The sequence below is a fragment of the Sphaeramia orbicularis genome, chromosome 6 (assembly GCF_902148855.1).
Source record: "Sphaeramia orbicularis chromosome 6, fSphaOr1.1, whole genome shotgun sequence".
Classification (NCBI taxonomy): Eukaryota; Metazoa; Chordata; class Actinopteri; order Kurtiformes; family Apogonidae; genus Sphaeramia; species Sphaeramia orbicularis.
In genome coordinates this window covers 53,239,693-53,254,999 of record NC_043962.1, presented here as the reverse complement: position 1 = coordinate 53,254,999, position 15,307 = coordinate 53,239,693, and the positions used below count along the sequence as shown (strand labels likewise).

General features: G+C 36.0%; 1 protein-coding gene across 1 annotated transcript in view; it reads right to left on the bottom strand.

The window, feature by feature from the left end:
* kitlga (kit ligand a) overlaps positions 1–14,602 on the bottom strand; it is a 64,935-nt gene extending 50,333 nt beyond the window's left edge. The window contains exon 1 of the mRNA XM_030135994.1: positions 14,217–14,602. Coding sequence (XP_029991854.1) covers positions 14,217–14,231 — 15 coding nt within the window. The 5' untranslated portion in view covers positions 14,232–14,602. The remainder of the gene's footprint in view (positions 1–14,216) is intronic.
* Positions 14,603–15,307: the final 705 nt, after the last annotated feature.

Below are 15,307 nucleotides of genomic sequence, written 5' to 3'. Positions count from 1 at the left end.
CAGGAAAAAGGACAATGTGCTTCTAAAGATATTCTTATTGGGTCCAACATGCATAACACATATGAGTCATCCTGCATGTCAAAGCAGCCTAACCCATGCAGAAACCTTTGCCTTACGCATGTGGGACAATGTAATCTAAGGGTGACTTTCACTTTATCTTCGATAAAAGAAATGCAGCAGGAAAAGAAACAAAACCCTTAATCCAGTTTTAACTAATGACGTTAAGCCTCATGGGGGATTCAGTTTATGTCAGTTTTCCCTCAACACATACATTAACACTGACCACAATGATTTACAGCGGGAAGGTGCAAATGTCTCCTTCCTCATCACTTCAACAGACAGTGAGCGGGGGTTAAATCCACAGCTCTCTGAAATATGTTATGGCTACTCTGGGAAATCCACCCCTAAAATATCAACTCCTCACAGACCAACAAAAACAGAACTGTTTGCTTTTGCTTGACCACTGTGAATTTCACAAGACACAGGGGGTAAGAAGACTTTCTCAACCAACAGCAGAGAAGTGAAGTATTGAACTCATTTACAATTTGGGGTGTAAGAAAATATCAGTTCCACAATATATCACAATATTTCATTTCACGATACTGTATCAATATTAAAAAGTACTGCATCAATATTTTTTGGTACTTATTCAAATGCACACAAAGTGGTGGTTTAATTTTTATTTTTATTTTTTGTTTATATTTTTTGGGGAATCCTGTGAGCTCTTTTATTTCTATATTCACATGGATATTTTGCTCTTTTATTTCTATATTCACATGGATATTTTGCTCTTTTGTTTCTATATTCACATAGGTATTTTGCTGTGTTGTTTTTATATGACAAAAGTACTACTGTGATATTGCAGGTAATATATGTAGTTTTTTTTTTAAATTCATTACACTATTTAGTTAAATAATGGTTATTTCAAGCATCCTAAAAGCACTTGTTACTGTCTGAAAGATGCAGACATTCGTTTTCCAGGAAATAATCTTTTAAAAAAAGAAGCAAAATGAACAAAAAAATAGCTCCTTGTTAACAGTATTGTGATATACTGTATTGTGATCCTAGTATTGTGATTTGTATCGTATTGCCAGATTAATGCCAATACACACCCCTATTTACAATCTGAAAGATCATATGAAAAAGTGGGACTTTCGTGGCTGCAAACCACAAAATAAAGCATTTAAATATTCTCCTCTGTTTCTCAAGTGGCACAAGAATATAAATGAAACCTTGATGCATCTGCTGAAGTGGCCACCTGACATTTATGTCTGCAGAATTGCATTCTCTCTTAATTGAATTTCCCTTTAGAGGAGCACTTACTTCCAATTCAGAATAATAGGACAAAGTAACATATTGCACAGACAATGTGATGGTGATAAACTAGACCTGGCTTCAGAGGAACTGGTGACAACTTATTTCTACAGTTATATTCATGCAGCTTGTTCAAAACAACAACAAGACAATGAATAAAACAAATCAGAATAACTGTCTGGTTTAACTGAAAATAAATCTACTTCAACACTTTCTAACTGGAGTGATTCGATGTCTTTAATCCACTTGACAATGATCCAAGGCTACAAACAAAATAATTTACACTCATATCAAAACTGCGAAAATCAGGGATTCAGATTTGGAAAGCTGGAACCACTAGATGTTTTATAATGATCTGTGGAATTTTATTATTTTGTTTTTATCTTGAGCAGAGCGTTTTCCCTTGTGATGCTCAACAATGCTCCACGTTTGTGTCGTTTAAATTAATCCAAACCAAACTAAAATGACTGCTTTACATTAAAACCTGGACTCCGCATTGCCTGTGTTTCTTTTACTGGATTGTGTTGTGTTTGCCTCCATCTCATTATGCAGTTGAGACATGAAATGACAGGAGAGGAGTTAAATATAGTATATTTGATAGATAGGATTTTACTCAGGGAACACTGATTCACATTATGTGCAGTAACGAATCCTCACTGGGTAAAAGACTGGAAAACAGGCTTGGGGGAGGAAAAACACTATCATTTTGTATTTTTATACTTCTATATTCTGTTTGTTATATTATCATGGCATATAATATGAATATACATTTCTCATTCAAGAGCATCATATACTGGTTTCTGGTTCACTTTAAAGCAGTGTATAACTTTCATCACTAATTTTTTTTGTTTTAATTTGTATAACCCCAGTGATATCTAATTATCACTAATCCATTAGTCTGTCTGTGCACCTGAATCACTTCCCTCACGGTGAACAGCTTTGAAGATGACTGCATCATAAACACAGTCCACTTGTTTACATAACAAACCAAAATGTAACAAAGTGCATTGTGGGAATGGTGACCAAGTGAAAGCGTTTTCTCACAGATTCTGCAACAAAACGAGCCAGATCACTACACAGTAAACTTCTCCAGTCCACCAGCATTGTTTTAACAAATAAGTGTAGTCGGTGGATGGAGGTAAAGGCCACATTTGGGTTCAGTACTCACCAAGAGACAGACATATTGCTGCTGTGTGGAATTCCCACTCCCACAATGCGCTTGATGACAAAATTTCCAAAAAGGCCCGAGTGACGTTTCGATGTTTCAAAGTTGTTCACTGTGAGGGAAGTGATTCAGGTGCATAAGCATGGAAAGACTAATGAATAAGTGATAATTAGGATATCACTGGGGTTTTACAAATTAGAAAACAAATTGTGATGAAAGTCATACACTGCTTTAACCTGCACTAAGACACAGAACATCACAACTGAGTGGGGAGATGTTACCTGTGACGTGGCATTACTACCACTTCAGTCTGACACGTTTACATATTGTTGTAACTAGATTGTCAAAAATGGTCATTCATTACAGACTGCTGATTTTCTTTACTGCTATGTCACAGCAACTGCACAGACTTAATTCCAAATCCATTTCCTGTTTCTTTGCTGGCACAAAATAAATGTATTTCTCACTGAAGGATCTACTACTTTAAGATTATTAAATCCACGGTTTTACCAAGACAATGAAATTTGTAGTTAATTCAGTGAGTCTTCTTCAATTTATCCCTCTCCCTAATCATAACCAAGTGCATTCAGTACTAATCTTAAAAGAAAAAGATTGCTTTTCTTTTGTTTTACCATTGTTTTTTTTCTGCATTAAAACCGCAACTGCAAAAAAAGAAGAAAATTCAGACCGGCAACTCTCTACTCCCGTTACAAATCAAGGCATATGAAATCTTAACCTCCTAAGACCCAGGAAATGTCAGCAAAGTACAAGCTTTTTTTGTTTTTTTATTAAATAAGTGCCTATATTGGAAATGTCATGATGCAACAGTTTTTTCAGATGTAGTTTTTAAAAATTTTTGTGGAATGTCCTTTGTGGTGGACAGTTTTCTTTTCTTTTTTTTTTTGTATAAAGTTGTGAAACTCTTGTCCACAAATGTGGACAGAAAACCCATAGCTGGGGCTTAGGAGGTTAACAGTGAATAAAACTACAGAAATATCTCATATTTAACCCCCTCTTGTGAAAACAGAAAATTCTGCAAAATAATGTCAGTATTGTTAAAATGTTCCTACTCATTAGCATTCATGATGTGTTTATCAGCGTGATCATGGTATTTTACAGAGCATTGTACTATGGGTTTGTGAGTTAATTGATTGTGATTCTTAACTGTTTTTCTACACTACACCATTCTGTTTAAGCTGCGAACACTTCTATAGTTTTTGTAACACATTGTTTTACTGCTACTGAAGTAATGACATGAAATGATTACTTCAGACAGTGAAGAATTACCGATATTATGTGATCTGCTGGTCCGATTTCTGCATGCATACATGCAGTGAGTCGGATTGTTTAAGTGTACAATCATTTGGATTCATTATAGAAATGAGGCCACAGTCTATGGAGTTAATGAAGCAGTGCAGCATCACAGATGGATGTACAGATAGGAGCATGTGGACTAGTGTTTACTTCATCTCAATATTAACACATTGTAATAATATGGTCAAAAATAGTGCAGAAATGGAGCTATTTTCTAGTCATATACAACAGCAAAACATTATAAGACACAGCTTACACCTCCAGAAACAGAGGGAAATTGTTATAGTTTAGTTATAACAGAGTCAGTTGTGATTCAAATCACAAACAGTGAAAAAGACTGTGGTTTAGTTTATACATCTATCAATGTATAATGAGTATTTCTTTAATCGCATCTTAACAGATTTTTGGAGCTTTAAAATTAAAACTGTATATTTTCCCATGACTATAATCCATGAAAAACCTTACAATATATTATGATTAACAACCAGAACATTTATCAAATTGATTTCAGTGCTTACATTAGAGCAAAAACAAAATATGTAGTATGTAACTACTTTACATGCATGCTCATGATCAATATTTTTACAGAAACAACAGTCTTTTTTTTTTTGGTCAAATAAAGTGTGATACAGGTCATGGTACATTTGCTGCAGAATGTAAATTGATTTGCAATTTAGCTATGTATCAAAATAATTTCTGAGGTTTATGGAGGGAGGATTTGGAGTCACAAGAGTTTCAACAATCTCATGTTGCATAATTTAGCGGTCTGCATAAGCAGGCAGCCAAATATAAACTTTGAGAAGTCATCTTGTCACAGTAACAACCACCTACATGGCTTTGGGTTCACACTTCCTGCCAACCCACAGAACAGACCCAAAAACTTAGCTCCCTTCATGCTCTGCCTCCATGTGACAGTGATTTCCCATTCGCAGGCTTTAGTCACCAAACTCATCAAATCAGTCATTTCAACTTCGCACGGCAGGTTAGAAAAGGCGTGTGGGAAGTCGGCACTGACTGGCTTCAGATGGACGGTAGTGTCCCGGTTCAGATATCTATAAACCACACAACCAGATTTTTGCACACTTATTATGCATATTTCTCTAACCTCCTAAGACTCAGCTACGGGTTTTCTGTCCACATTTGTGGACAAGAGTTTCACAACTTTATACAAAAAAAAGAAAAGAAAAGAAAACTGCCCACCACAAAGGACATTCCATAAAAATGTTAAAAACTGCATCTGAAAAAACTGTTGCATCATGACGTTTCCAATATAGGCACTTATTTAATAAAAAACAAAAAAAGCTTGTACTTTGCTGACATTTCCTGGGTCTTAGGAGGTTAATTATCATGATAATATATCGTCGAGTACATATTGTACAAATTACTGTTCTAATTTTGTGTCTTGATAGAACAGTGGTTCCCAACCTTTTTTGTCTCGTGATCCCATTTTAACATCACAAATTTCTGGAGACCCCAGACATTCATAACGAGACTTTTTTTTTTTTGCTAAAATTAATTTGTTTTTGATCATGTAATAGTTTGCTATACTATGTTTCAAATAAATGTTAATTTTAGATGACATTTAGTCTATATGATGTATATTACTATGGACGGAGGCAGAAAATCCAGGTGTAGATTACTGCACAAAGTAAGAATTTTATTTTTCTTGGTCAGGATATGTACAGTCAGTCCAGCTGTGATTTACAAGGAGGACAATTAATACTGAACAAACAAGAACTGAAACTATGAATTATGAAGGAGCTGCAGCATCTGAAACTGACCACAACGAACATTTGACAGATAAACAGTACCAGTTTCAGCTTCAGAGTTTGTCAGGTCTTTTATGGATAGGGATTGTCTCTGTCAACTAACCATATTTTTTTTATTAGTAAATTTGTATTTTTGTCAATTACTAAAAATTTCAGGCTACCCAATTTGAATTTCAGGTGATCCCACGTGGGGTCCCGACCCCAAGGTTGAAAAACACTGATAGAGTGTTTTAATATCTATCTATCTATCTATCTATCTATCTATCTATCTATCTATCTATCTATCTATCTATCTATCTATCTATCTATCTATCTATCTATCTATCTATCTATCTATCTATCTATCTATCTATCTATCTATCTATCTATCTATCTATCTACCTATATGTGTGTGTGTGTGTATATGTATATATATATATATATATATATATATATATATATATATTTTTTTTTTTTTTTTTTTTTTCCAGACCTATACATATATATATATGTTTGTGTATTTACAGCTTTATCTATGTATATATTTAGATATTTTTCTTTTTCCGTTGTTTTAATGATTTCTTTCCTGCTACCTTTTTATTGTCTTGAATGGAGCCACTGAAACACATAATCATTTCCCCCTGAGATTTATAAAATATTCTGATTCTAAACAATTTGAAGTCTGAGTTCTTTGTGTCTTGACTGTTTCCTGGCTGGCTTTGCAGGTTTGTGTGTGCTCTCCAAGAGTAATACCCACTCCACCTGCACATCAACACAGACCATGATGGGTTGAGTTCAAAGGTCACCACAAATACCAGTACGTCCACAAAGACATAACTTCTTACAAAACACAACAAATGAAGGACACTCCCTTGGTAAGGTGGGGTTAAGAATGTATGAGAGAATGTTGACTTTTGACAGAAGTCTGCAGAAATGAAACATAAAATAAAGCAGAAGCTCACTCTGCGTGTTTTACAAATCAGAGAAAAAGCTGTTTTATAGATTGAATTTATGTGACACTAAACACAAGCATGAGTTTTTGCTGTAAGCTGCTACTGTGACTTAATCAAGTCAGCTTCTACAAATCTGAATTTTACAGGCAAAAAGAACCTCAACAAACCCCTTTCTATTTTAAAGTCACATTATGGCTGTTTTTTCTATTTCTATTTATGCATTTGGCAGACACTTTTTTTTTCCAAAGTGACTTACAGGGGGAAGACTTTTCAACTCAAACATGAAAAGAAAATCTAACAAATACTTATAATAAAACATTTCTCAACCAGCTGGTTTGTTTCAGAGTTTGGATCTGAACTATTGTGTTCAAATACCATATTAACCCAGCGTACGGACAGTGCAGGCGGACTCAGAGTTACTGTCACTGACAGTGAATCTGGTTTGAAGAGACATATTAGATCATATTTAGATTTTCACAGGTGGAACAGAAGCACAAAAAACCCAAATGAACCCTCTCAGATTGTTCTAGGTGCTAATAATTTGTTCTTATGTCCCTGCACTTCTTGTGTCTATTCAGACCCTTGACATCTTCATCAGCCTCTGGAAGGAAGATGACTTAGCACTTATGAAAACCAAGCAGAAGGTGGGATTTGACTCAGACAAGAAGTAAATTTGCATCTTTAAGAATATCCAAAAATGCTAAAACAAACAAATCTAAAAAAATCAGTCCTTTTTCAGTAAATTAACCCAAAAACCAATGAAAGGAAACAGAGACCACATCAACCACACTGCAAACCTCTGAGTAACAAATATGAGAGAAACAAGTATATCACAGAAAAAGCTCAGTTTTTCAATTTCCTGCAATACCTTGCTCTGTCCTGCAGTTTGTTTGTTTGTTTGTTTTTTGAAGGACTGCATGAAAAAGGAAATAAAATGAAATATACAGCCTTATGTCCAAAGAATGAAGAGGCTCTGAATTTGCTTCTGACCATAAACCCTGACACTGGAGATAAAAATGTTAAAAAAGAAAGAATGTTTAAATCAAAATCTGTGTGTTCTTTGTTGTTACTAGTTTAGGATGTGATGTGATTCTCACAGGAGTCACGACAACATCCTCATGTCCTGTAAACAGTTCTGGTTCAATTTTAGGTATGTTAGGTATTGAAACAATGGGTCTTCAGAATGCATGACAACACATTTGATGACCAAACAGAATGAATTTCAGACATGTGACGGGTGACATCAATGTGACACAACCTCAGGTTCTGGACATTTGATGATCACATGGTGGAGAAAAGTGCAAGTGATGAAGCCATTAATGGGAGCACTGTTCGATTCCACTTAAGTCTGGCTCTTGGATATTTACAGGTGTTGTATGTCAGGTTGAATTACAGGAAATGCAACTGAATGATACCTGACACTTGATTGCTGTGCAATATATCATTAAAGGCACAGTGTCACTGCAGATATGAATGTGTCAAATATTTGGAACATTATGAACTGACATGCACTGAGATAGCAATGAAAGACTTCATTTACAAAGATGTGCTCTGAGGCATGATCTATGATTTACTCATGAGCCGCAGTCAGTTCATACGTACTGCAGCTGTAACAAACACTCATTCATCACAGATGATTTATCTGTTGATAACAAAAGAACACTGGCAAACACCAGCATCACAGAGAGGTTTACTGGCATCAAACTCCACAAAGGTGTTGGAAATTAGTTTGAGGCTCTAAGAACAAATGTCTCTCAGGGTTTGTTTGTTTTTCTTCATCTTTTGAGTTTCATTTTTCCCATTTTTTTTATTATTATTTTTTTATAGTTTTTGTGTTTTTGCAACTTGTCTGTTTCACTTTTTGGCCTTTTTCAGAAATATTTTTCTCACCATTTCTGTGCTTTTGCATCTTTTACTAACAGCCTCAGCCTTTAAACAACAATGGAATAATGATTTGACATTTAACAACTATTGAAAATTTTAATTGCGTTTTAATCCTCAACACCCAGCTCTGCTCTGTAATCACCGCATCACAAGATAAAGTCTATCAACACTGAGATGAAAACAAAACATGTATTTATTTACTAATATATGTCATTGATCCAGTATTACTGAACTATACTGTTTTGCTTGACTTCAGTCAGTTTAAATATTTTGTGTTGCAGATACACATCTGTTGTAAATGCCTGCCTCCCTGATCCCCAACAACCAGTATCAGTTCTAACAAATCCTTTCCTCCCCTGATCAGATTAATGTATCAGCAGCAATCACTCAAGTCTGTAATTCTGACATCCCAGCATCCTTTGCCACACATACCTCCTGCACATTTCCAGTCCATTACACATAATAAATCTAGCAGTGTAGTGCGACCTGTTGGTCCACGTGTGGTGGTCTACACATTCTGAATCTGGTTTTCTAGGATGTCTAATTATGTATTGATATCATTTAATTCAGTTGCTTCATTTGAGTCCAGAAGGAGTAGAGATGGGATGGATTTGAGACACAGTGATGCAGAGTCGGACTTTGGGTCAGATTGTACTTCTCCAATAAAAGTCATGAAATTTATCACCTCAGCATTACCAGACTCCCCCTGCTGTCTTCTCCTAAGCTGCAGTTGATACCTTTAACCCTGACGCAAACAGCTCACAAACTGACAGAAAGAACTCAAAGAGAAACTGTGGAAATTCCATTGACCATAAAGGAATGAAAAGAAGAGGTTTTCTGTTCAAACACACTTGAGCTGCAATTAATGATAAGCATTTACTATCTTGACCTATTGACTGGTCTTCCAAAGGCCTGAGATGATGTCTTCAAATGTTATGTTTGATCCAAAACTCAAAAATATTTAATTTAGTGTCACAGAGGAGGAAAAACCCGAGAATATTCCTAATTTAAGAGACTGGGATCACAGATCGTCCATCATAAAAAACAATCCTTGATTAATGTTAACGTCCTCAACCAATCGATCCATTACTGTTGCTTTATTTGAAGTATGAGGTGTACGACTACATCGCACAGTCATTGTCAAAAGTTTTGGCTGTGACACAAACTGATTTATTTGCCAATGAAAGTCTTTTTTTTAAGTAAAATGTTCACAACAGTTCTTCAGTGTATGTTAGTAACGTGGGAAACAAACCTAAAAAAACACAAACAAACAAAAAAAACTGAAGATGTGAAACTTCAGAAAAAATTCGTCTCACTGCCAACATTTTTGGCCATGACTGTATTTAACTGGAGGAAGTCAAAAAGGAGGGGAAAAAGTAGAATCTTTTGTGTGTGTGTGTGTGTGTGTGTGTGTGTGTGTATATATATAGACAATAGACAATGTAGGATGAACATGACTCTTTACGCTCCTACATATGTTTTAAGTAAGTAGTACATGAGTATTATTGGATGTTGGATAACTATTGGATAACTATTGGATAACTGTGTACATTATACAACAACATTTATTCAACATCATTTTACACTGAACCTTATAGTACTCAAAACTTTCAGTATATTTGTAATGGAATTAAACTGTTCCCATATTCTACATGCTCTTGGCAGCAGAATAAACCACCAGAAATACCATGACATATGGCTAAAACCACAAAAAAAATACTGCAGTGCAAGTTTTCGGTTCACGTTTTACATGTGGAGCCACGTAAATGGTTTGCAGTTTTAATCCAAACATCATACACTTGACACTTGAGTTTATTCTCATTTACTTTTTATGCATTTCACAACCGGTCGCTGATGCTGCGCAGAATAACAACAGAACCTGAACACCTCCTCCTCCGAAACATCATCTGTTACCACTGAGCAAACCACAAACTGTACTCAAAACAATGAATACAGAGCAAGGGTGTCAAACTTATTTTAGCTCAGGGGCCACATAGAGCCAAATATGATCTGAAGTGATCAGTAAAATAAGAACGTAATAGCCTATAAATAATGTCAACTCCAAACTTTTCTCTATATTTTAGAGTGAAAATAGTAAATTACATAACAGAAATGTTTATATCTACAAATCATCCTTTACAAATGTCAATAACATGAACAACTATGAACAAATTGAAATTTCTTTAGAAAAATATGTGCAATTTTAACAATTTTATGCCTCTTCTAATCATTTACCCATGTGTATTACGCCTTACAGACCACAGTGGATCTACAAATACACAAAACATTTCCTAACGGGCATAATGTTGTTAAAATTGCACTTATTTTTCTGAGGACATTTCAGATTGTTTATATTTGTTAAGATAATTCCCTTTTTTTTTTTTCTTTTTTTTTTTTTTTACATTAAAACAAAGAGACATAATTGGAGTTGTCATTATTTGTAGGTTATTATAATTTAATGGCTGAACCTGAACTAAAATCATTGTTAATATCTTCAGTGTAATTTTTGCATTTCACATATTTATCCCTCAGGCTTGCTAGGACACTCTAGCAAGCCGGTTTTGGCCTGCGGGCCATATGTTTGGCACCCGTGATATAGAGGGAATCACACAAGATCAGCCAGTCAAACATAAGCAGATGGGCTCCAAATGAGCTGCTTTATCAATATTAACAGATAACTATTAATTTAGTTCAGTTAATATAGCACTAACTAGACAACCAGGAATAACTTAAAGTTTCACTTCAGCTCAAATACCAACAGATCACAAAAAAAACACCTAAAAAGCCTTACAGTTTGTTTTACTCACAATACATAGAATCTAGAAATGAATTAGACTCATAGACTGAGGTGAGGAAATATGTATTTTTTTTATTCAGTATCTGAAAAACTAATTAATTGCTCTTGTTGATCTCACCCAGAACACTATCAGTAACACAATACAAGTAAAGACAGATGAGAAAATATTTACACATTTACGAGTGTCATTATGTAATTACAGCTATGAGTAATAATTACAATAATAATAATAATAATAATAATAATAATAATAATTTGTTAACTATTAAATTAATAAATGACTATATAAGAAATCTCAGCATTTTTGTTCCTCTGTGACACTAAATTGAACATATCTGGGTTTAGTTTTTCACAACATTCTGACACTTAGTAGACAAAATAATTAATCAAGGAAATATCTGTCAGATTAGTGCACAAAGAATATGATCATTAAACAGCCTGTGTTATCGTCCTTCATTTCAGTGTCAAAGATAATTACATGAAATAATAAAATATTACTCACATAATATTGACTTGTACTTGTATTTGATGTGAGGGTTCAGCTTCAAGTAATTTACATTTCCACTATGAATGTGCATGCATACTGTCTCCAAAGCTCAATACTGAGAAGAAGAAATAAGGTTTAACTCTATCTAAAATAAAAAGCTAATTTCCCCCTGAATATTGTAGTGCTTGGATGCTGATCTCCGGCAGGTCAGAGGCCAGGGCCATAAAGCAGAAGCACACTGAGCCCAAATGATGTGAGCTGTAAGCCTGTGGTTTTACAGCCAGAGCACAGCCCTAGTCTGGATAATGTGAGGTTCTAAATCACCCGGCTCTAAAACACTCAGCTCTTCTTCACCTGGTTGGAAATCTGTAACCTGGACAAATAGCTCACCCAGTCGGGCACCAGCAGCTTGTAGATCACCAGGCAGATCTCACCCCCGGGAGCAATCAGCAGACAGGTCTCAAATGTCACCTCATCTATCTGCCAACTTATCTTGAATTACTGCCACCACATTAACCCTACATAATGCCAAAATACTTTTAAATACTACGTGTGTGTGATTTGAAGGCTAACAGAGGGGGATGCACATATACGTCTACATCCAGCGGCCTAAGGACTTCCACACCCGGCCTCTCCTGCGCTCAGTGCGCACCAGAAAACTAGCGCGCCCTACTGGTGTTAAATGTCCTGTGAAGGCGTCAAAGTCTAGACACGCTCTTCCACTCTCTCTCTCTCTCACATACTGTGCTCATTTCCAGAATCTGGTGAACAGAAAGCATCTCTTGACGAAATCGAATATCCTTAAAAAATATGAGGGTAATATATATATATAAAAAAAAAAAAAAAAAAAGAAAGAAAGAAAGAAAAGAAAAGAAGAGCAGTTTGTCCTTTGTTGGAGATTGGCAGAAACTTCTACACCAGCTGTCTGGAGTTAGTCAAATATTCTCATTTCTTGTCATCAGATCAGACATTTTCCGCTTGTGATTCAAGTACATAAAAGATTAAACGTGTGTGTGAAAGCAGCCAGGCGCAAAACACAACCTCCTGCATGAGTTCATGTCCAGAGCAGGAGAAGCTCTGCGCAAAATGGGATCAACGGCAGCTGAAAATGCCACCCTTCCCTCCACCAGGATAAAAAAAAAACAAAACACTTTAACCTCAGCTGCACACATGCAAACACATCCTAAATGAATAATATGTTCCATGTTATTTTAATTTGTCTTAACTGTGATTTTAAAATAAAGTTTAAACAACTCAGACTGATGCAGAGTTCAATCCAAAGCCTGTGAAGTGCAAACAGCCTGAAGGAAATAATGCAGGAAAAACCTGCTATTTTTACACACCGTGATTGCACAACACGCATACCAGTGTAAACTAAATTCACTTTCATTTCATATTCTAATAAAGTGGAGACGAGATTAGTTTCCAACCTATGAGGGTGTAAGACTTCTATGGGACTTTTCATTTCAGTGCGCAACGAACAGCTATGTCAGAGTTGATTCTTTCCATTTTCTCGTGTAAAATAATCATCCCAGTAGCTTTCGTCATTAATGTTCGTTTTCGGGTCATCCGGGTCAGAGGCTGCAGATGGTGTTTGAGCTGCGCTGCAGAGCTCCTCCACCGCAGACAGTCGGACTGGAGCTGCGTAATGGGTAACCCGAAGGGCCGCCTGAGGATGAGGAGGCGGCGGAGGAGGAGCAGGGTGTAGGACTGAACAACCAAACCACCGTCAGGCAAATAAATAAGGGCTTAAAGAGAAACGTGTTCCGACAAGACTGGAAAAAAACAAAACAAAACAAAAAAACTCACAATAGACGTGATTAACACCAGATTAATGCTGTGATTAACTGTCAGCCTGGAAAAGGGAATAAAATAGGACTGACGTTAAAACCATAAATAAAACCCGCAGGTTCAAAGGAGCAGAGCTTTCACTTCGAGTCAAATTACTCCCAATGACCCAGTGAGAGACATGCTGGTAAAAGTAAAAGGATGTGTTCAGGGTTTTTTTCCTCCCACAGCTACACGTTGTAAAATTCAACTGACAGTTACGCGCAAACGGAGTCTATGATGAGGACACAGTTGGGTAAACTTTTAGATCCAAAAGAGCTCTTCAGATATGACTTCAAGTTGATTATGGAATAATGGAATAAGCTTCATAAAGTCTGGACAAGTGACGCTTTTGAATTTTTCTTTCTTTTCTTTTTTCTTTTTTTGGAAAAGATCATTCCAAAGCAGAATCCCCTGTGTGGTCGTGGTTGCCCCACACACAGGCAGCTCGACCATGAAGCCACGCCACAGCAGAAGAGCTGCCGATCACCAGTATCGATCCTGCTGCTGTTTTTTTTTTTTACACATGAAATGAATAAATAAAAACTAATCAGATTATGTTTTAAAAAAACTGAAAAGCGTGCCAGATCTTAAGAGCTTTCCAGTTAAGTTTGGAGCAGCAGGAACGTGTCCCGCTGCGTGCGTCACACAACCACACACACACGAACACACGCACACGCACACACTGTCCATGAGCGACAGAGAAGCACAGAAAACAGGCACTTACTTTTGACTTCTTCATATGGAACGACAGGAGTAAATCCAATGTGTGCGAAAGCCTATTTTATTTTACTTCTACGGGGAGAAAAGGGGTTGTCATCATCCTGTGTGCACATATCCAATGCTTAAGTCAGTAGTATCCAAGCAGAGGAGGAAAAAAAAACAAAAACAGGAAAGCTCCCCCCAAAAGCAGAGGTGCGAACGGGACAAAATGAAATCAGAGTGTGGCCTCAACCTGTAGGCTAATAGCGTGTGGCATAAAGCCCATCTATGAAGAGCATAGATCCAGACACTGAGGGCTCACGGCGGCGGAGCGGGACAGCGCGCAGAGGGAGGGAGTTAAGCCTTTATAATGATGCGTAAAAAGCGGTCAAAGAGCCGCCCTCTGACGAGCCGCGGTACCGAGAGCTGACACTCCAAAACCACTTCTGCCAACAATACCAGATCCTACACGAAAACAGGTTCACAGCTCTGGGCAGGTTGCGCAAGTGCAACAGTATAGTACATACAGCATTTAACCCTTTGAGTCAGACGGAAAAAAATATAATAATAATAATAATAATAATAATAATAATAATAATAATAATAATAATAATAATAATAATGATGGTCTTCAAACGAGTTTAGTGTTTTTTGTTATGATTTTAACTGTAAGGAAAACTTCCTCCATGGAACTTGAACCCATAAAGACCCAATGATACTTTTGTGGCAGTTCCTAAAGGACTTTTTCTCAATATTTAACCTTTCTTCAAATATTTATCACTATTTATTATAATATTACACTCTGTATTTTGTATTTTTTTTTCAGTGAAAATCTAGTATTTTCTAAAATAAAATTTCATCAAATTTCATCAAAACTCAAATTAACCCTTTCATGCATGAATTATTAGAACGTCAGTCAATTTTTTTTTTCTTGAGTGAATTTATTCCTCTTTAGATATGAAAAAAAAAACAATGCAATTGACATTTTTTATGAACCTATTTTTCATGGCGTTACAAAAAAATCCACTCAGCTGGATACCATGCATTTGATTTTTGAAGCAAAGAAACATGCATTTAAAAACACAATAACAGAAAGTGATATACTGTGTGAAAACT